This window comes from Glycine max, chromosome 16 (assembly GCF_000004515.6).
Source record: "Glycine max cultivar Williams 82 chromosome 16, Glycine_max_v4.0, whole genome shotgun sequence".
Lineage (NCBI taxonomy): Eukaryota > Viridiplantae > Streptophyta > Magnoliopsida > Fabales > Fabaceae > Glycine > Glycine max.
In genome coordinates, this window is record NC_038252.2 from 34,098,505 (window position 1) to 34,122,095 (window position 23,591).

Sequence of the window (23,591 nt, forward strand, 5' to 3'; positions counted from 1 at the left end):
TAGCAACACACAGAATAGTAATACAAGTTGCTTACTTTCTTTTTTTCTAAATGATATTGGTAAAAGGGACAGGGAGGTTATGCCACCACACATAGAATAGTAATACTTTGTGCTGTTGATGTTGACTTTCACTACGGAGCCCGGTTCGAAAACCATGGATTTGGGTAGCATCGGTTCCTGCATTTGGGTGTTACGGTGTGTCTGGTATAATGCATGCATGCATGCATGCAACATTGTGTTCGCAGAAATTAAAGACGCAAAGAAGAGTCCCAACACGTTTAGACTTTTTAGATTGACTAATTCAATCCATCACTTTAAATTTTAAGGGTAAGGTAAAATAATGAATAGTTGTAGCTATTTTGTTTTATGGTATCTAGTGCAATGTAAGACTTAACTCTCAACTAGTGGCCTAAACCAGTCCATCCTAAAATAGTCTGTAAATTATTGAATTCATTAGTCTAAGGACGGATTATGGTCTAATTAAAGTCATACTAATTAGTATGGTCAAAATTTAGGAACGAATTAGGGTTAAATATAACCCATATCAATTAATCCGTCCTTTGTTTCATCCTAATTTTATAAGTTATTATTATATTTTTGTATTACATTTTATTATTCAGATTTCATTTGAAATTTTAATTAGTGTCAAACTCGTATCATATATTAGTGTCATAACTTATGTATTTAGTATATAACTTTTGCTTTACATTAGCCTAAAAAAATATTTTCTTTACATAGTTTTTAAGTTTATAATTTGCATTTTTTTACATTATCTCAATAATATTTTAATTTCATAAAATATATGTGCTGCACTACATATTAATCCTTTGATAGAAATCAAGAACTCAAACAAATTGAGAGAAAATGAAAAGGTTAACATAGAATTGAAGTAGACAAAGTTGCATGTATATTATACATATATAACTGATCTAAAAGATATTACAAGTTATACATATAATTAATGTATAAAAATAAATAAAAATTGAATATTTGTTATAACAATATACATATTTTAATCTTAATATTATTAATTTTTTAAAATATGTTACCTCAACTAACTAACAGAAGATATTTGGATCAGTCACTGTTTTTAAAACAAATATCTCAGGCAATATTGACATAAAACAATGAGGTTCACGACCATCCGTTTACTTTTATGGATAAGATATAGATAGATATACGTCAATAAAATATCCCCACTCCAACAATAGTGAACAACCAAACAACACATCAACAGAGAAGCCATGAAAACTCTGATTTGTGCACCAAACGCAGCCTTCAATCTCTCAAAACTTTCTCCATGGAAACCAAACTTCCAAGCTTATCATCATCACCCTACACACAAACTCAACTACCCCTTCACCACATTAAAGCCACGTGCTAGTGCCAAAGGCTTTTCTTCCACGGGGCCTCCAACTGTTGCAAGTGATAATGCCAATACTACTAAGAAGCCCATGAGAAGAAAAAACAATGATGATGATGATGATGAGCTTCCCCAGGAAGTTATGTACAGGCTAATAGGTAGGATCTTGTTCTCTGTTGGGGTGCCAATGGGGTTGGGTTTGGCCTTGTTGGGCCTTTTTGGAGAGCTCAAGGAAAAGCATGTGTGGGATGCACCACTGTGGTTACCCTTTTTGACAACACTCTTGACTTTTGGAGCTTCCTCTCTTGGGATTGCGTATGGAGCACTTTCCACAAGTTTGGATGCTGAAAAGGAAGGTTCTTTTCTTGGGGTGGAACAGCTTCAGAAAAATTGGGTAGAGATGTGGCAGGAGAAACAAGAGGATGAAAACTAGGCAGCCTAATCAAGGAGAAATTATTAGCTAGGTAGTCTCCGACCACCATCACGTGTTTATGGCCCCCACCAATCTCTACATGGCACACATGACACGAGTTTTTCAATTTATATGAAAGAATTAATAGCATTGAATTATGTGTTATGTGATGATTAGTTGAGATTATGATGGTCCCCGAGGATGTAGTAATTCCTGCTTAATAGTGATAATTTTGCAAATGCCAAATGGGTTCATGATGTTGCATGAGATAAATTAGTTCTGTACATCAACATACCCAAGTGGTAATTTTGCACCATATAAGAAGTCAGAACCATAATTATTGTTGTAGTTGTTATTATAAGTGGTGAAAGATTTGAGTAGTTTGTACTAGGTCTTAGGTTTAAACTTTGTTGCTATCATTGCATAAAAGAAAATTGCTCTTCTAAGTGAAAATAGATTGTAGTATTGGTCTACCTTGCCATACGACAATTTTATTCAATATTTGTATGATTTTCATAGGATGTTGAAATCAGAGATACATATTTATGCTTACCAGATGCAGAATTTGTAAGAGTTACACTTTTCATAAGATAAATGTGGATATAGTATTATGTTGATCCGCATGCCAATGCCAAAAAGTTCAATTTCTGTTTTGATAACAGAACCTACTACTCATGCTTGTTCTGTCTCTGCTGGCTTGGGAGTTATTTTATTTTTACCCAGCTGAGGGGTCTTGTCCAGTATATGAAATCTCCGATGAGAGTTATGTAAGGGGTGTTATTAGAAGGATATGAAATCTGAATTCAGAAAAGAAGGATTGACATGTTATTTTCATTATGAAATACACGATGAATTTTTGTAGATGTGTCCTGTGTATCTCTGCTGATGTGAATGGAAGTTTAATATAATAGCAGAGTATGGTTTTACGCAAATTGAAATTGATCCATTTAAGGTGCTCCTTTGCAAATTAGAGGTGGTCTAATGTTGGTGTTTTTTTAAAGTGAGATAATCTCCACATTCAAGAGATTATATCTCAAGAAAATAGAGTACTAGTCAAGGTGTAACTTTTTTTGCCAAGTTCATGAGATTATATCTCCACACTTAGGCGAATCCCTATCATATACTTGAAAGATCCAAATTATTATCACTTATGTCACTTTATGGGGTTAATGTTACTTATGTCACTTTATGGGGTTAATGTTGGTGCTTCCGAGCATAAGATAAAGTTTATGTGATATTTAATATTTTAAGATATCTATATGAAAAAGACTCAAAGCTGATAGGATTACTATATGTATTTAAAATGACGACATCAAAGAAATTTCAGACTCCACTTGGAAAGCAGTGACGTCTTTCAAAAGAAAGAAAAGAGTTTGAAAATGATTAGAAATTTCAGATTCCACTTGGTGAGATTAGATTATATTGGGGAAAAGGAAACCAAGCAACACTGGTTAGTGCTACATGGTCTGGCCTGGAATAAATGCAATTTAAGTTCAACCCAAAAGACAAGAAGCCTGGGAAAAAAAAATTATGGACACAACTAGCACTAGGCAAAATCTGCCTCTTGCAAAAGAATGTAAATATTACAGGAGTTGCTTCACTTCTTTTATTTAAAAAAGTAAAATTAATTTTTTTTAGTTCTCAATTTTTTTAATTCAATTTCATTTTTTAATTTTTAAAATCGATTTAATTTAAATCTATCATCTAAATTAAATTAATGATGTTTTGAAATTATGTGATTTGTGACAATTTAAAATCACTTAGTGACTATTTTAAATCGTCACAAAGTATGATCATTGACCTAATTTAGACTATAAGATCATATTGAATTAATTTTAAAAATTAAAGAATCAAATTAAACTCTAATTAAATTAGTAAATTAAATTGAATCTAAAAATTAAGTTAGTTGAAAAAAAACTAGTTTAACCTTTAAAAAATATCACCTTGTTTTTACTTTATTTTTTCTTTTTAAAAATTATTAAGACAGTGAAAAAAAAATTCATAAAAATTTATTTGCACTATTTTTTTCAAAAAATTTTAAAATAAGAAACAAAATAACAACAGAATAATTTTTTAATTAAAAATGAAGAAAAAAATATTTATCAAACCAAATTTATTTAATATGATCGATGAAGGACAACTTTACAAAAAGGAGATAATCGATTAAGCAACAGCCTGAGGTATGCAATCATCCGTTCTATTTGTGAGAATACACGTTTGTTTGTAAGAACCTATTTATTTACTACACAAAAGCTTGATGAAAGAAAAAAATTATTGCTGTTCCGAAGAAATGAAAGATTTTTTTCATTTAATATAATATTATTGAAAAAGAGGATACAGAGTATAAGGGGTATCCACCCTTACAATCTGGTGATTAGTTTTTTTCTGTGGTTTTTTGTAAGAGCCAAAATAAATTTATTCATAATATGACTAAAAACACAAGATGTGTTAATTAATCGTCTTACCGTCCAAGTAAATTACAGCCATATTCGTGCAGCATAACAAAAGTCACCCCCCACCCTTTCAAAAGACCAAAACGGAAAATTCTATTTGTACATTGATTTAGATTATTTTCTTTCAGGTTGTGGTAATATTAAAAAAGTATTGTGCTGTTATGTGACAAAGCAATGTCACTTAATCCTCTTCTTAAGTGATAAGAGAAGGTTGAATTGGCATTCTCTTTAGTAAAAATATTACAAATCGAAATTAAAAAAACAGGCAATCACCAATTAGTGATTGTTTGAAGATTAGGCATAGGTCATTGACGCTAAATTATAATATTCAACTAGATGTGCAAGCTATTTTTCCTTTTGATTGCATCATTCAGTTTTAGGTTTTTTTATCATTAAATTGATGTGAAGAGTATTAATTGATTTTATCGATAAAAAATTTCCTCTAATTAACTTTTTCATGAACAAAGTATTGAGTTTGATATCTTAATTAAGGAATCCAAGTCCAATTCTATTCAAAGATGTTGGTACAATTTTATTTATTTATATTTAGGTTTTTAATTTATTTTTTTTATTAACAAATATTAATTATTAATTTTTTGGTTAACTAAAAAATTTGAACCCATAATCTTTTTTTTCCCTCTTTCTTTACCATCAAACTAACGTTAATTATAATCCCTATTTTGGTTTTTAATTTGATCAATATCTGTCATATCCTATAAACAATTCATCCTTCAATCAAATAAAGTTTAATCATCTTGATTATTACAGTGTTGCGTGTCTCCATTTCACACTTTTTAATTAAGGCTGCATTTCTATTGTACCAATTATTAATAATAAAAAAAGGCACTTTGAAAGACCCATTGTGCCACTACTAGCATCTATTTTATATATTTACACCACCTTCATACTTAAGAGTTTTAGAACACTCCAACCGACTATATACTTATACTCATGAATATTCGGATTTAGTAGAATTAATTGAAATTTTAATCAAATTCGTTTAATCGTTATTGAACAACTCCAGTTTTGCAAACAGTACTTTTTGGTTAACGATCAAGATTTACTTGAAGCTTAAGAAGGCTTTTACTCCTTAATTAGTCCTCTCAGGCTTTCTGCTGTTTGATGTGCTAGGTCAATTAATAATGAACATTCTATATATTATATATAAAGTATGGAGCTATATGGTATGATCTGAAAAACTCATCGTAGATGATGCCTTAAACCTTAAACAGGTCGTCTGAGAATGAAAAAGAGACTTTAACTATGTGGTTGAAGTAAAAAAAATAAAAATAAAATAAAGATAGAGAAATGGTTGAATTAGTAACAATTGTATTTAAGAAATTGGATCCTTGATTATATACTAAAATTGAGCTTTTATACTTACTCAATTTAGAGAAATGATATACAAATTGCTAATTAATAAAACTTATTCTTAACAACCTTCAAACAATTCAATAACATATAAATATCAGAATTGTCAACTTCATTTTCATGTCATGCCATCATAAATTCCTCCATGTAAAAGTGGATATTCTAAATGATCTATTGTCTGATATGAAGCTCCTTACTCCTTCTTTTTTGTTGAGTCATGGAATCTCTTAAAATAATAAAACTTATCAATGTTACGTGTTTACAACAATGAGAAATAGAAAAAAAAAAGGTGTATTGCAACATCAATGACTTTGTCACGTAGCTAGTATATATAGGCCCATCGTCAGCAATTAGAGAATGTACGTGGGGTATTTGTTAAATTCTTAGTAAAAGCGACTTAATGTGTGTTAATATAAGTGGTTAAAGATTCAAAATTAATTTTTATTATCTTTCTATATGCAAGTTTGATTCTCTTTGAAAGTGAACAATTCATTTTAGAGAGATCTTTTCAAGTTCAGGAACTAGTTAAGTAGGTACAAGTACAATTAATAGAAAAAACTACTAATGTAAAATGATTAACAATAAAAATAAAATTTAAACTAATTAAGGACAAATTGTGTATTGATGATTTAATTAGGTTCAGTTTAACAGAAAGACTTATTAAAAATTAATTGAGACAAAATAAAAAATTTATATATTTATTTATAAAAAAATAAACTTTATATATTCTTTTTCCATGAAGCAAATAATATGAATAAGATCAGACCCTGTTAATAGGTGTCTCTCCGAGAAATTTCAAAGGAATTGAAAACAACTTTATTTGGTGCATCTTATTATTAAATTAATAAAATTCATATGGATTTTAGTTAATAAGTAATAATGTATTAAAAAGAGTACCATTAGTTTTAGTCATTTATAATATTTTTAAATCTGATTTTTTTATGTGTCGAAATTTGATTTTAATTTCTATAAAAAATTAATATGTTTTTAATTTATTTAATTAATTAAAAATGATATAGTTTTAGTATTTTTTTCAAGAACTAACAATAAATGTTTCCGTTAAAATGTAAACATTATAAATATCTTATTTTTAATATAAATAAATAAATCTGATTTTCAAAATATTTAAAAATATTAAAGACATAATTATCCTAATATCTATAGGGTTGGGAGATTCGTGTGCTTTTCATTACTAAGTAAGTAATTATATATAGTACCATATTTCTTGCAATTAGATACAAATTATTTATGTAAGTGCATGGTTTTACCTAGAAGGACTGGTCCTATATATATTGAAATGAGAATTGAGCTGAAAATTGAAAATGCCAAAACATCAAAATCAATTTCTGTTGAAATAATAGCTAAAGTTTAACATTAATATAATAATAACTTCAAAAGTATATTTTGCAGGAAAAAAGGTTAACGATATACTTTAGTGTTGTTTCTTCTTCATAATATTATATCAGAAGAAAAACTCACCTTGCTAATCTCGATGCCCCTAACAACTCCAACCATAGTAGGTGCCAGCTAATCATTGGGGTCCCCCTCATTTTATATTTCGATTATTTGAGGGTAAAAGACATTAAAATATCATCATGAAAAACGACATAACACATACACAGAAGAAGTAAAATAATTAATAATTTTGATTTTTTGAATATAAAATGTTAAATAATGACTAAAACAATGTAGGAAAGAAGAGATTTTTGAATAATGTTAAAGTGAAGATTCTACTTTGTTAATATATAACCTATATAATATATCCCATATATTCAACTTTACAAATTAATATCAACCAGAGTGTGTGATATTATACAATATCTACACAAGACTTCTCCGTTTGAACATTACTTTAGTTGCTTTGATTTATATGAAAAAGACTGAAACTGATAAGATTAATTATATGCATTTAAGGAAAATTAGTGTTGGACACTCTCCGGAGAGAGTGTATGTAATCATATATATACCTTTTGGGTAGAAAAGAGATGTAAAAAAACGAAAGAAAAATAAATATGATAAATGATGTAATGAAAATAAAAGAAAAAAATTAATGAGCATATAGAAGATACTAATAGAGTGCCAAAAAAATAAAATTATATTTAAATTAAACGACATCAAAGACATTTCTTACTTCACAACCGTTGCCATGCATAGTTTTTTTTTTTTTGTGTTTGAAAGAAAACAAATTCTAAAATGATTAGACGTGAAATTAATTTTTGGATAGGAAGAAGACTTGGATAGTAAACCAGTGGCCGGTGCAATCCTATCCATGGTTTCATGGAGCTTTCAACTGTCACAACTATATATTGCTTCTCCTTATCATAGACTTGCTTAAGCTCAAGAGGGGTTGGTTTTGGTCACCATGTTGGTCCACAAGATGAGAATATGTACATGCATATATTTTAAGCAAAAGTGACATATTCCAATCTTTTGAAAATAAAAATCATCAAGGAAGAAGTAAATTGGTACAAACTTTCTTAAGACTGTCTTTGAAATAAAAAACACTTACATGAATATAAAAAAAAATCATAAACTTACTGAATTTACTTTACTAAGGCCCAAAGAGTTCCTTGAGCATTCATAAAACAAATTAAAGAGCATATATAGGTTATTTTTGTTTGGACAAAGTATTTAAGTAAGAAGATGAAATTAACATCATAGTAAGGCAGGGTTAGAAATGAGTAAAGTTGGATCAAATTTGATTAAACTTGACTCAACTCTAGAAAAATTCACTCATTTGTTCAAAATTTGATTAGAGTTCAATTTGGATTTTTATTTTTAGTTTAAACTTGACTTAATTTAAATATGCAAACAACTTGATTCAAATTGTTAATTAACTCATTTCAATTTAAAATTATGATAAATTATTTATTTATTTAGTGTAGAAATAAAATTAAAGACTAATTATATTTTTAATCTCTTAATTTTTAAAAAAAATTACTTTTATTCCATAAACTAAAGTTTTTCACTAAATTTGAAAAGTAATTCACTCAACCAATTTTAACAGTGATATTTGACAACAGGGACTAAATTCATTAATGGGACAAAAGTTTAAGACCAATCATAATTTAAATTAGAAATTAAAAACATAATTAACCATAATGAATATGAAATTAATTAAAAAATTTAAATACATCAATTTAATTATATAAAATATTTTACTTAATATATATGTGTTTATGTGATTATAAAAAAATAATATTAAAGTACTTACAACCAATTATACGAATTAATATAAAATATTTAATACATAAATAGGTTGATTCATACATAAATAGGTAGATATGTACATAGATAAATATAAATCAAGTTGGCTCATAAATCAATCTAATTAAATTTTATATAACTCAAATTCAATTCATGTGTTTAACCAGCTTAACTGTTGTTTAATGTTTAATTCATTTGATTGATGAACTAAATTCAATAAATTAATTGTTGAATTAAGTTTCAAATTCTATTAAAATTGGTTGAATTCATCGTGAGTTTTACTACTAGTAATAAACATTACAAATTAAAAAATTTAGTGATTATTTGAATATTAGACATAGATCACAAGATTGAGTCTCTACAATGGCACATTTTTTGTCACTGATATTTTCTAGCATCCATTTTAAAAAAAATTATTTGTATTATGGTTTTTAATTTGATAAATTTCTGTCATATCCTTCAACAAATTCATCCTTCTACCAGTTACAAGTGTAATCGTCTTAAAAATAATTTACATGTGCGAACTCACTGTTATATATTTTCTTAATTATTAGTTACTTGTCACCACTTTTTTTTTTTATTACAATCATTTATCACCACTTTGCACCTTTAAACTTCTTTTCAATTCTACCCAAAAAGGGGGAAGAAACTTTCAACGATCCTTATGGTCACATATTCCCATCACCATCACTTTTATATTCAGGAGTTTTAGACGAACACCACTACCTTTATACTTTTTTTTTTCTTTTTACGTTCACTAACTTTATATTTACACCCATTCAGAATAACCCGATTTAGTTGATGCATTGTCGGTCATGAGATTTTATACGTCTTGGGCGAAATAATAAATTTGGCCTCTTTTATACTCAAATATATATTATATAAATCGGAATATGTTACAATCGGAATCGCCATGATTTATAAATATAAATATATATTATATATTAAAAAATAGATATCTCATTTCATTAAAAAAGATATATTTTATTAAATTACACAAATAGCATAGCTTTAATGATCCAGAAATGATATATCATATCTTTTATTTAACCTCTTATGTTATCATTTATTATTTAATTTATTATATCATATCTTTTATTTAACCTCTTATGTTATTATTTATTATTTAATTTATTTTTAAAAAAATTACATAAAATAAATATTTATGTATAAGATAGACATAATAATGAAACAAAGTGAAGATAAGTTTAATTATCTCATTTTCACCTCGGAGAAGACAACATATGTTTAGGTTCAAAAGAAAATGATTTATGTATAAGATAGACATAAACTTACTGAATTTACTTTACTAAGGCCCAAAGAGTTACTTGAGCATTCATAAAACAAATTAAAGGGCATATATAGGTTATTTTTGTTTGGACAAAGTATTTAAGTAAGAAGATGAAATTAACATCATAGTAAGGCAGGGTTAAAAATGAGTAAAGTTGGACCAAATTTGATTAAATTTGACTCAACTCTAGAAAAATTCACTCATTAGTTCAAAGTTTGATTAGAGTTCAATTTGGATTTTTATTTTTAGTTTAAACTCGACTTAATTTAAATATGCAAACAACTTGATTCAAATTGTTAATTAATTCATTTTGATTTAAAATTATGATTATTTATTTATTTAGTGTAGAAATAAAATTAAAAATTAATTATATTTTTAGTCTCTTAATTTTTAATTTTTTTTACTTTTATTCCATAAACTAAAGTTTTTCACTAAATTTGAAAAGTATTTCACTCGACCAATTTTAACAGTGATATTTGACAACAGGGACTAAATTCATTAATGGGACAAAAGTTTAAGACCAATCATAATTTAATTTAGAAATTGAAAACATAATTAACTATAATAAATATGAAATTAATTAAAAAAATTTAACTACATCAATTTAATTATATAAAATATTTTAATTAATATATATGTGTTTACGTGATTATAAAAAAATAATATTAAAGTACTTAAAACCAATTATATGAATTAATATAAAATATTTAATACATAAATAGATTGATTCATACATAAATAGGTAGATATGTACATAGATAAATATAAATCAAGTTGGCTCATAAACCAATCAAATTAAATTTTATATAACTTAAATTCAATTCATGTGTTTAACCAGCTTAGCTGTTGTCTAATGTTTAATTCATTTGATTGATGAACTAAATTCAATAAATTAATTGTTGAATTAAGTTTCAAATTCTATTAAAAATTGGTTGAATTCATCGTGAGTTTTACTACTAGTAATAAACATTACAAATTAAAAAATTTAGTGATTATTTGAATACTAGACATAGATCACAAGATTGAGTCTCTACAATGGCACGTTTTTTTTCACTGATATTTTCTAGCATCCATTTTAAATTTTTTTATTTGTATTATGGTTTTTAATTTGATAAATTTCTGTCATATCCTTCAACAAATTCATCCTTCTACCAGTTACAAGTGTAATCGTCTTAAAAATAATTTACATGCATGTGCGAACTCACTGTTATATATTTTCTTAATTATTAGTTACTTGTCACCACTTTTTTTTTTTTGTTACAATCATTTATCACCACTTTGCACCTTTAAACTTCTTTTCAATTCTACCCAAAAAGGGGGAAGAAACTTTCAACGATCCTTATGGTCACATATTCCCACCACCATCACTTTTATATTCAGGAGTTTTAGACGAACACCACTACCTTTATAACTTTTTTTTTCTTTTTTTTTTTGTTTTTTTACGTTCACTACCTTTATATTTACACCCATTCAGAATTTCCCGATTTAGTTTGATGCAAGACCGGTCATGAGATTTTATACGTCTTGGGCGAAATAATAAATTTGGCCTCTTTTATACTCAAATATATATTATATAAATCGGAATATGTTACAATCGGAATCGCCATGATTTATAAATATAAATATATATTATATATTAAAAAATAGACATCTCATTTCATTAAAAAAAGATATATTTTGTTAAATTACACAAATAGCATAGCTTTAATGATCCAGAAATGATATATCATATCTTTTATTTAACCTCTTATGTTATCATTTATTATTTAATTTATTTTTAAAAAAATTACATAATATAAATATTTATGTATAAGATAGACATAATAATGAAACAAACTGAAGATAAGTTTAATTATCTCATCTTCACCCGGAGAAGACAACATATGTTTAGGTTCAAAAGAGAATGATTTATATTTTTTAATCCAATTCTCATCTTCATTGAGTTTTATTAGATTTGACTAAACTTGTGAGGAATCAATCACATTATTTTTTATAAATTTAATTTTTTGTATATTTTTAAAATATTAATTTTATATTTATAATTTAATTTAATTTTATATTTGTCTCTAAAAAATATAATTTGGTCACTATCACCCATCATAGAAAAAATATCATATAATATTTAAATTTACTTATATTTTTGTTCTTTATTAATATTGATTTTTTTAATTTCCTTTATAATTTGATTTTTTTTGGTTTTATGTTTATTTTTTTAAAAAAAATCATTTAAAGAAAATTTTGAATCTATTATCATAAATCCAATACATGTTTATATCAAACTGAGTTAAAAATTTATATAATGGACTTACTAAGAATGTTATACAATAAAACAAAAGCAAACAACTAACATAATAACACCTTTTAATTACGTGTAACATCTTAATTTGAGTAAAAAGAGAGGTGTGAAATAAAATAATAACTTTAGTTCATTTATAAAAAATAACATCAAATAATATAATTTTTTTATTATATAATCATATAAATTTTTTAAAAATTTTGGGCCCCTTTTATCCTTGAGCCATGTTCCATCGCACCTCCGGAGGCCCAGGACCAGCAGGGGTTTGATGCATTAAAATTTTAATTAAATTCACATAATAAGCTATATATTTTGTTTTATAACCACTTGGTTAAATTCACATAGCTTTCGTCCTTTTCAGCTGTTTGATAATCGATAAAGGATATGGCATTATCAGAAAACCCATGGTGGGATATCCAGCATGTTCTATTGTCAGATGGAAAGGCCCTTCCTTTTTATATGAAAAAATGGCACGTTCTTTCCTTCATGTTATGGGATCTAACTTTTTATTAATTCCTCTTATGCCCCGTATTTGTGAGATACATAAAGAGAAATAAATGAAATATTTATACTGCTAAGATGTGAATTAGGAATTAGGATGGGTATAAGGAGGCCAAAATATGTCGTTAAATTTAAATGGTGAAAAATTTATATTGAATTTAACATATATTTATCTAGTTTTTATTTTTAATTCCCATAACACTAGATGATAACACTTATAGTTGTCATCCATTTAATTTAGGATTTTGAGTGTGTAAGACATCAATACAAATATATCACTAGTTTATCTTTTATCTTCTCAATGGCTCTTTTAATGGTAGTTTTCTCTAATTTTAGAGTAGCCTAACTAGTTGTAGCTCTCTAATACTTTCATTATTGTTAAGACTTGAAAGTATATTCAAAAGTTTAACTAGTGGGAGAGTCAAAACTAGTGGGAGAGTCTTTTACTTAAGTATCACATCTTTTGACTTGGGTGGGAGAGTTCTAATAATTACTGTTTCACTCATTTATCTATTTGGTTTGCACCTTAATTCAACTTATAAGTTGTTCTTATCATAGCACAATTTTTAATGGAAACATCAATTATTAGAACTTAAATACATGAGGAGAACTCAATACAAAAGGCTACTTCATTTTCTTGGTGTTAATCGTGAAAATTATAAATAGTTTTTAAAGAAAATTTTATGTGTCACATAATAATTTTTATTAGTGATTCTTTTTAAAAAATAAATGTTTAAATATGAGATCCATTTAAAATATTTTATATAAAGAATTTCTCCAACAATTCATATAATAAAAATTCCAATAACACATGTTTTTTATAATAATAATAATATTTTTATATTAATTATATAAGAATTTTGATAACAATTCTAATTATATGATATATGAGAATCCAACAATGAATTTGATAATAATAGGTAAAGGAGATTGTATAAAAATAGAATTGAGAAAAGAAATAAAGATAGAAAATAAATAAAAGTTCACAGAAATATAAGAAAATAAATAAAAACAAATTTTATTAAAGGTGAAATGAATACATATTCTGTGACTTTTGAATTAATAATTATTTTTGAAACACCTCATTTTTCATAAAATAAATTAAAAATAATTTTTTTCTTTAAAAATAAATAATTTTTAAAAAATGATGAGGTTTTTATAATTAAATAAATAAAAAGAAATAACTTTATTAAAATAATGGTTGGAAAGAAAATAAAAAAAATATTTTATTTATTCATTTGATATAAAATTATATATTTTTAATAAATTTTAACTAATATATAATAATGAATGCTTGGAATAATATGTTAAAACTACAAAAAGATGTATTAAAAAAATAATACCTCCGGTTCAATTTACGAGAAACAAGTTATATTATTTTACAAGTCTAGACATATTTTATGCAACAACTTATCTAGACATATTATTAAACATTAAGGGAATTTAGATAATGCATAAATTATTATAAACATCTTGATCGATGCCGTTTCTGATTCTACCGGGAAAAAAAATAATACTATCAGGCTTCTTACGTATTTAATTATGCGAGTATGATCTCTAGCTAAATTCTTGTGTACAGGAAAAATATATGCTGTTCTTACCTATCAGACACTAATTAGCTATAGTCAGTTTTTCCAAGTTGTATACATACATTAAATAGGAATAAGTGCATTAACGACATCAATGACGTAGTCTCACAGATATTCTATATGTCACTTTTATCAAATATATAGCAGTAAAATGTACATCAAGGTCCCAATTTTTTCCCACCACTAAAATCTGTGTTATCGTAATCATCTTGGTCAAGATTTATTGTCATCCTAATCAGCTTAGAATTGAACCTTAGGTTGTGTTAAATGAGGAATTAAGTTGTCATTGTCAACAACTATTGTGAAAGGTTGTATTGTACAGCATCTTGGTTTTCAGTTTTTTCTGAAGAATCATGTACACTGTTTTTGTTATTGGATTGTATTAGACTGTGAATTCTCTTTGTTGGTCCTCTGTACTGATTTTTCAGATTAAAAAATGTTTTATTGTATTCAGATTAATGCACCAAACAACAAAGAATACAGTCATTCTATCTATTCACATATTCCATTTTCAGCAATGCTTATGCAAACATGCAACCCCCTCCCCTTTAGTAATTTTTAATTTTATTTCTTTTGCCCTTTTTTTCAAAAATCTTTACTTTGTCTTCTGAACTTTTTGTTTTGCCCCTGGTGCCTCCTTGCCATGTCTAATTCTCAAAAGGAACAACACAAACCACAGACTAAGAATTGAACACCTGAATTTAATAAAACCAATTTCTCACTGCCAGAAATTTGAATACATTGATTGTACTACACCACAAAATAATTTACATATTATATATCTCAGTTTTAGACTCCTTTTTTTTTCTTTTCTTTTATGAACTAAAACAAGAGGAAAGCCTGAAAGACCAAAACATAAGAAAGAAAAGAAGGAAAAAGGGAACTCCAAAAGAAACATAATTCTTCTTCAACTCCATGCAGCCACCATCTTTTCTTGATCTCATTTTATTATCCATCATTTCAAACTCCATATGATATTCCAATACTTAGCAAATAACACAGCTAGTTGGATCCTCTTCCACTGTTCTGTGATAATAAGGGGGGTATTGCTGCTGTCTGGTCTGATTATAAAAGGCGTTCAGAAGTTCAGCATATTCCTCCTTTGGATCTTTCTTGTCTTCTGGCTTCTTCTCATCTTTCTTTGGTTCCTCTTTCTTCTCCTCTTTGGCTGGTCCAACTGATAGTATATCAGCATGATCACAACATTTTCTAAGCTTGCCAACTACTATTACAGCATCAACATTCCCAATTATAGTCATTTTCAGGTCATTCATGTCCACTGAGACTGTCTCCACCCCTGAAAAAATGACCCCAAAAAATTCAATTTTGTATAACATATGATTTTTTACCCTTGATTAACTAAGCATAAAAAAGCATATATATAGTAACTAACATGAGAACGATTATTAGATGTTGAGATTTTATACCTGAAATACCAGATACTGCCCTCATGGCCTTTTTCTTGGTTTTGTCGTCATGGATTTCCAACTTTAGCACAATTTTCTGTCATACAAAAATTATAGAACTTTTAGGATCTATAGTTATAATCATTTCTAAGCATGAAAATTCCAAAACTAATGATCACTTAAACAGTAAAAGGAAAAAGAATAAAAAGGTTAGAAGCAAGCCATGGCCGTAATTTTCACACTAAAACTTAGCTTGTTCTCAAATTTGAGTATCAAACAGTACTTAAGGAGAGCAAAACTCATAACATTTTGGAAATCATGTTTGCAAATTAAGGATGGAAACAGATCAAAAGTCACAAAATTTTAGTTTCATAAGGAGAGAAAACTTGAGAGAGGGTACAAATTCTTACCTTCATATTGATTTGAAATGAAGTTGGGAACTGGGAAAGGGGGATTCTGAAGGAGTTTGAGAGAGGGTTAAGAGATTGTTCTAGTTGAACTGTTAGAACTTGAAGCACAACTGAAGTACTTATATGCCAACGAAAGAAATGCTACAATAAAGACAAAGTCAACTGAAGTCAAGGCCAACATTATAGTCTGTTTGGGTCAGTTAGTCAGCATTATACAGCTATGTTAGACCCCAAAAGCCATTATATATGAATGTATAAAAAAGTGTTCACTTTTGGATTTGTTATTTGCTACGAATGAAATATCACGGATGGCTTCCGGAATGATGTGTCCTGGCAAATCATGGCTCCTGAATTTCTTTGAAGCTCACTATCTGCCAAATCGATCTTATCATTTTATGTGGTCACAACTTTTGTAAATTATCTCTATATTAAATTCAAATATATTCTTGTGAGGGTAATTTAGTTTTTACTTTGATTCTTTTTTTATAAATGATGTACATTATTTTTCTAAATTTTTCTTTTATAATTTTGGTTATAGAATTTTTATTTATCCTTCTAAATTGGAAGAAAATTAAATAGATAGATACATAGAAGATAAATATTAGTAGAGACCACATATATATATACATATATATATATATACATATATATATATATATATATATATCCTTTATAAGAATCAATTTTATTTGAACCTTTGAATATATTTAACGTGGTAACATATCTTAGGTTCAAATTTGACACATTCATATATATGGGTGTGTGCAATTTTCACTATTTTATTTTAAAAAGTTACCTAAGTTAAAAAAAAAATACATGTAAAACACCTAGTACTAGTTGGCAATTGAAGCCTATGTTAGAATTAGCATTTTGACACTTCACCCCTCTTCTACACCAAACGATGTCCTTACGAGCCTGTTTGAAATCATGAAAAGGTTGTTTGCTTTGTTTGGAGTTTGTAGATTAATAGTTCTAGTTCAAGTTCAATTCAGCCCATCCACACTAATTTAATTAATTAAGTGAAACAGTAGCATACTGACAAATCCTCCACAGGTGGAAACTTGTCTCCACGCGAGAGGGATTCAGACTCAAAAGTATGTTTGAAAATATAATTTTCAAGAAAGCAAAAAAAGAAAAGAGGGACAATTAATTATTTTATTTGTAAATGAAGAAATTCAGAAATAAAGAAGATATTAACATATTAAATTTATATTATTTTTTGTTCTTTCTCAAGTCCACTTCCCAAAACCGCGTTAGTGGCTACTCCGTGTTGTATTTTCAGGCCCTTGACCCGATCACGATCGATGTAGTCTTTGCCAATTGCGACCACGAATGCTAAAAAAGTCACTCTAACTTTGCGACCACGAATGCTAAGATAACTTGGATGAGATAAGAAAGGATTAAATAGTATTTGTAACACGTGTGAATTTTTTTTATTTTTAAAATATTTTTTGGTTTCATTTTTCTAAAACTTGAAATAGTAATTTTTCCTTACAAAATAAAATAATTTTGGTCTTAATATTTATTTTTGGTTTTTATTTCTCTGCTTTTTTTTTTTCAAATAGGAAAATAAAGCTTTATTCATAACAACAACAACACAAGGTGTTGTTGATGAAAGATTACAAAGAAACCCCAAAAGGCAGCACAACATTTGCAGACCATACTATGGCTTACCCTTACCTAGGGCTGGAAACAGGCTGAATCGAATTAAGTTTTGCTAGGCTTGAATCTAACTTGTAATAAGTTAAATATAATAATAATATTTGGTCTAGTAACAAGAACATGGTCTCAATTTTGGTCTAGTAGTCAAATATTTTTTAAGGATCTAAGTCTCAACTACATAAAAGTTTGGTATGATGTAACCTACAAGTTTGTTTATAGGCTTCATTTGTAATAAGTTAACATTAAAATAAAAGTAAAATTATGAATGTAAAGTTTAAAAAAAATTAAATCTAACTTATTTATACAATTTAAGCATATTTTTAAGATTTAACATAATATTCATAAAAATTTATTTAAAAATATATTTTATAATAAGATATAAATTTATTTTTTAATGAACTTAATTAAAAACTTTAGCTTAACTCATTTGTCATTGTTTTTTGGTACTGACAATTTCGTACCAATATAATAATTAATAAAAAAAATCTTTATATAGATAGATCAACATGATTTATATTTAAAAAGAGAAATAAATATAACATTTTAATGTGTTTCAATAAATTTAATATAATATTATTATTAATAATGAATATTATTTATAATTTTTTAAATAGACTAGTTTCTTAGGCATTGTTTAATTAAATAACTTTTATAAAATTCTTCAGCTTACCTATTTTCTAGAAAAATTTGACTTAGTCTGAACCTAATATAACTAAATTATAGGTCCTTCTCACACGACCTCACTTATTTACACCTTACGCGTATTAAACGCATACATTCTTTACGAAGTCAAAACAATAATAGGCTACAAAGCGCTTCCTTATAGTTTCTATTTTCTACACACCACAAACCTGCAGTACTTTGGATTTTATTTCTCAAAAATTTGAAATAATTATTTCTAATTTTTAGAATAAAATATGTATTTGATTCTATACTTTTGATCAAATTTAGTTTTAATCCTTTTTAGTTTCCAATCAATAAAATTGGTCCTTATACTTAAAATAAATAGATGAATTTAGTTTTTGCACATGGATGACTAACGATCAAATATGAACTAAATTTACCTAATTTTTAAGATATAGGAACCAAATTCATCAATTTAAAATTATAGAGACTAAAACTAAATTTGACCAAAAGGACAGGAAACAAAATCATTTTTAGTCCAATTTTTAATATTTAGTTTAGGACTCAATGGGAGTACTTAAGATAGCCTATTTCTATCCCCACCCTAAATTTTGCCCTTCACACCTGTTACATTTTAAAAAATGGACAGAAAGAGACTCTTGTCATCCTTCTATTTATCTGCGTCTCTAGAAAATACTTTTATTTTCTTACTTTTATATTAAAAAAAATATGTTTTTTTATGTATTCATAAAAGTAAGGAAAAAAGTACACAATAAAAATGTTTTTGTTTTGGTGCAAAAATCAGTACACAAAGAAAACAAATTTTTGTTGATTAAAATATACAACATAATCATATTTTCATTGTTTATTTCTTGTCACTCTTTTTACACAAAATAATCACATTTTTCTTGTTATTTTAATTAACTGAATCATGTTTTTGTTAGGGGTATTTTTGGAAATTTCAAATTAAACGAAGAATAAAGTGAGATAGCAAAAAACAAGTTGAGAATAGTAATTCCCGTGAGAGTAGATTTCAAGAGGACTTTTGCTTCCTCCAGAGGTATATGAAGTTTCACTCATTCGACAGGCAAAACCCAAGGCCCATGCCTGAGAGCTTAAACAAAGAGTCCAACCAACTTTAATGAGGAGAGGGTAAAAAAGTTTTCGATTGAGAAGGATATGTTAAAACTTTTTATATTGAAAAAAAAAATTAAAATTGGTGTTATAATTAATGACTTTGCATCTTGAAAAAATAATTTTTATAATAATATGTGCATTTTATTCTTGGTGATATAACTTAAACCCAAAACTTTAAGATTTAAATTTATGAATCTTTTTCTTATTTATATGGTGATCAATTTTTTCACTTTTATTTTATGTAAAATTTTATTTCACACTTATAACCCATCACCTTATGTTGGTCTAGTCTATCCTTTCTTTAGATAAAACATGTTACTACGTTAAAAGAAGAAAACACTTTTCACTCAAAATCTTGGTAGTTTTGTTTATGATCAATGAGGCATCAAATTTTTGTCTGCATTTTACAAAATGACAAAGTTTTGTCAATTGTCACGCACCACACTATGTATACATCATTATATATTTACTCTCTTGGACACACCGGTCTTCAATCTACTAGATTTTTTTTTTGCTCAGCCTTCAATCTACTAGATGATGCAAAATACTAGTACAAATAATATTAAAAGCAACAAAATGACTACTTGGTCTTTTATTTATTTATCAAACTTTCCAATATTCTGAAATTTAGCAGATGACACAGCCACTAGGATCCTCTTCGTAACTTGTGACATAGTGACTTTGACCATAATGTGGTGTCATCTGATAATAAAGGGGATAGGCTTCATGGAGCTTTAGAGGAACTGGTACTTTTGCTGGCTCCACATTCTCCTTCTTCTCCTCTTTTGCTGGTCCAACTGAAACTATTTCAGTGTGACAACACTTTCGTAGCTTCGACACTGCACTCACTGGATCAATGTCCCCCAACACGATCATTTTCATGTCTTTCATATCAACAGAAACTGATTCAACCCCTGCAAAAATAATTACAAGCAATTTTGTTAATAAAAATCATTGATTCCTTGATGCTGCATGACATGTATTAATTGTGCTTCTTGAAACAAAAGCAAAGATGTACCTGAAAGGCCAGATGCTGTTTTCATAGCTTTTTGCTTGATTCTATCACCATGTAAGTCCAACTGTAAGACTACTTTCTGTAACACAACAAATCAAAGAGCAGTTAAGACCCAATAGTTAATTACTTCTACATTTAAAACATGAAAGGAAATAGTTAAATACAAGATCTAGTGGAAACAAAACAGTGTAAGGCTATCCCTGAGAAAATTAAACTCAATTAGAAACATTGATTAGTGGATGAAAGGGAGGAAATTATAAAAGAGATTGGTTTCTTCATCTAGTTCTGACCTTCATTGTCGTTGCTGAAGCTTGCTTGTGAGAGCTAACAACAATTGTTTGGTGACAAATGACAATTGCAAAAAAGGAAGTCTTTTTATTTTGGAAATGAAGTTGTGATGATAAGTATAGCTGAGATTGAGCATTATTTATAGTAGCATGAGGTGAGAGACTTAGTCCAGTCAAGTCAAGTCAACCCAAGTCCACTCATAAAGTACTACTATATGGTCTTCAAAACATTGTTTTGTTACACAATTTACGCGGTGGAAACCGTGTCATCATTAAATTTTGCATCCTATAACTACCCTACAGTTCCTTCACAGAAAGTGAATCAACGAAATTTTATAGAAGACCAATAATTGAGGGTTTTTCTTATTTTATTTTAATCATGCGTCCGCTAGTGAAAATGACAGGGCATCAGTACATATTGCTTCGTGGTTACATCCCAAAAGACAAATAACGAAGAAGTTGGGAAGTTTTGTTGGTGATTAAACACTGACGTCAACATGGCATACCACACGTTGTTCGTCCATCAGTCACCAGATTTCTTTTGAGTCATGGTATTTAAAAGTTCAAATAATACAAATATTAAAATTATAAATTTAGTCTCTAGTTTATCTTTAGTTTCAGATTTGATCCTTCAAGTCATTTAATTCACAAATTTGGTTCTTATTTTATAAAATCGTGCAATGTTGATCTTTTAGGTCACAATTGGAAGTTGATCGTGATATTGACTGTCACGTGTAACGTTCTTATCTTATTGGATGATGATTGATACGTGTCATGTTCTGATTGGTCAATGAAAACAACAATTCATTTCATATTTCATGAAGTTGACAGTCAACATCACTTATTATTAACAGTTAACGTCCAATTGTGGTATGGAGAACCAACATTGCACGATTTTATAAAATAGGGACACCAAATTTATAAATTAAATTACTGGAGTACCAAATTTGAAACTGAAAATAAACTGAAGGAACAAATTTACAATTTTACCATATACATATATATATATATATATATATATATATATATATATATATATATATATATATATATATATATATATATATATATTCACTTTATATCACTATCAAGTTTTAATAATTTTTGTTCTTTCTTCCTATCGTTAGGTGTAGACATGGGTTCATAAATTTATTTATTAAAAAACATTTTTTTTAAATTGTTTCTGTTTGAAAAATATTTTTCTTGTTTATTTTTAAAAAATAAATTTTATTTTCTTATTAATATTTTAAAAATATATTTTAAATTTTTTTTTAAGTTTAAACTTTTTGACCTGTGTTAATAGAGATGGTAATAGAGGAGCAGATCGACAGTTTTGCTAGTTTTGCATTTACCGGTAGAAATAGGATCTGGTTTGAGGTTTTCCACCTCATTTGTTGGACATTGTTTCTGCCGATGTTCTGCCTTTGGGCTCTTCTTTGGAATGATATTGCATTCTTACCCTAAAAAAGAAAAAGAAGCTATATTCATGAACTTATTGCTGTTGGAGTTACCCGCAGCCCCCAAAGTAAAACTTGCTCACCACTCCTCTTTTCTATGATTTATAACTAATTTACAAAAGTAATTAAATATCTTTAAATTTATACTAACATATAAAAACAAAAATTTATATTTTTGTTAAAATCGATGCCATTTTTTGGTTAAAATCTATGTTTTTAATAAAGTATCATGACCGATAGATCCACCCAAAAATATTTATTCCTACAAAATTCATGCACCAAATGCCAAATCTTGAGCTTGGTTTTCTTAAAAAAATTATTAATCAATATTAGTTCTTAATTTGTTATTTGTTTTAGTAAGAGGAATTTAAATCCTAATATCTCTTCTCTTTTTTTCATTCAACTACCAAATCAACTTTATAACTCTTGAGGTTGAGGGTTGTTTAATACATTTTTAACTATTAGACAATCTTCTTCCTTGAATTAGATCAATCCATTTCTAATAATATTTTTTACGGCTTATTTCAGCTGTTCATAGCAAGGTAACCCATCACAATAGTAAACTATATAAGACTAATCCTTTGAGGAAGTAGTTAACATAAAATTCTTCTTCTTGCACATGTGTTGGTATATATTCACATAGCCAGGAAACAAATTCCTGACAAAGGATCCAAGTTACTTGTCACTTATACCTCACCTTGTTGTTTTTTTACGACTTATTTGCACAAGTTTTTCAATAACAAAAATTTATCCCGAAGGATTTGAAGGCCACTTTCTCGTTGGGACGTAACCTCACAACTAGATATTCTACAAAGAGTTGGATTACAATCCCCAACTACAAGCATGTTAGGAAATTCGTTGTAAAATTATATTTTGGGCAAAAATAATTTTACCAATGGTAATATTTTCATTTTCAAGTCGTAATATTTTCAACTGTAAACTAAATATGCACTGCATATCAACCTTTTTCGAGAAACTATTCATATCAACTAAAGTGGTCATTTCTAATAATATTGTTATTGATGTGAAATAAATTTTAAATTTGATATACATAACTAGTAATAACATTATAAATATACCAATGATAGAAAAAGTATTAGGAAGAGAACA

The 23,591-nt window shown here is 27.4% G+C and overlaps 3 protein-coding genes across 3 annotated transcripts; 1 reads left to right on the forward strand and 2 right to left on the reverse strand.

The window, feature by feature from the left end:
- The first annotated feature begins 1,198 nt into the window (after window positions 1–1,198).
- Window positions 1,199–2,295, forward strand: LOC100782877 (uncharacterized). Its single transcript, NM_001252852.3, has one exon. It carries the CDS (start codon window positions 1,245–1,247, stop codon window positions 1,794–1,796), a length of 552 nt encoding a protein of 183 aa, NP_001239781.1. The 5' UTR covers window positions 1,199–1,244; the 3' UTR covers window positions 1,797–2,295.
- A 13,033-nt stretch (window positions 2,296–15,328) lies between these two features.
- LOC100527669 (uncharacterized) lies at window positions 15,329–16,390 on the reverse strand. Its single transcript, NM_001248789.2, has 3 exons — window positions 16,300–16,390; window positions 15,911–15,986; window positions 15,329–15,780 (listed from the first exon to the last, which is right to left on the reverse strand). Exons 1-3 carry the CDS (start codon window positions 16,303–16,305, stop codon window positions 15,470–15,472), a joined length of 393 nt encoding a protein of 130 aa, NP_001235718.1. The 5' UTR covers window positions 16,306–16,390; the 3' UTR covers window positions 15,329–15,469.
- A 3,675-nt stretch (window positions 16,391–20,065) lies between these two features.
- On the reverse strand, window positions 20,066–21,139 carry LOC100306254 (uncharacterized). The gene is made up of 3 exons (NM_001249163.2): window positions 21,028–21,139; window positions 20,741–20,816; window positions 20,066–20,636 (listed from the first exon to the last, which is right to left on the reverse strand). The coding sequence occupies exons 1-3, from the start codon at window positions 21,031–21,033 to the stop codon at window positions 20,350–20,352; spliced, it is 369 nt and encodes a 122-aa protein (NP_001236092.2). The 5' UTR covers window positions 21,034–21,139; the 3' UTR covers window positions 20,066–20,349.
- Between the last annotated feature and the right edge of the window lie 2,452 nt (window positions 21,140–23,591).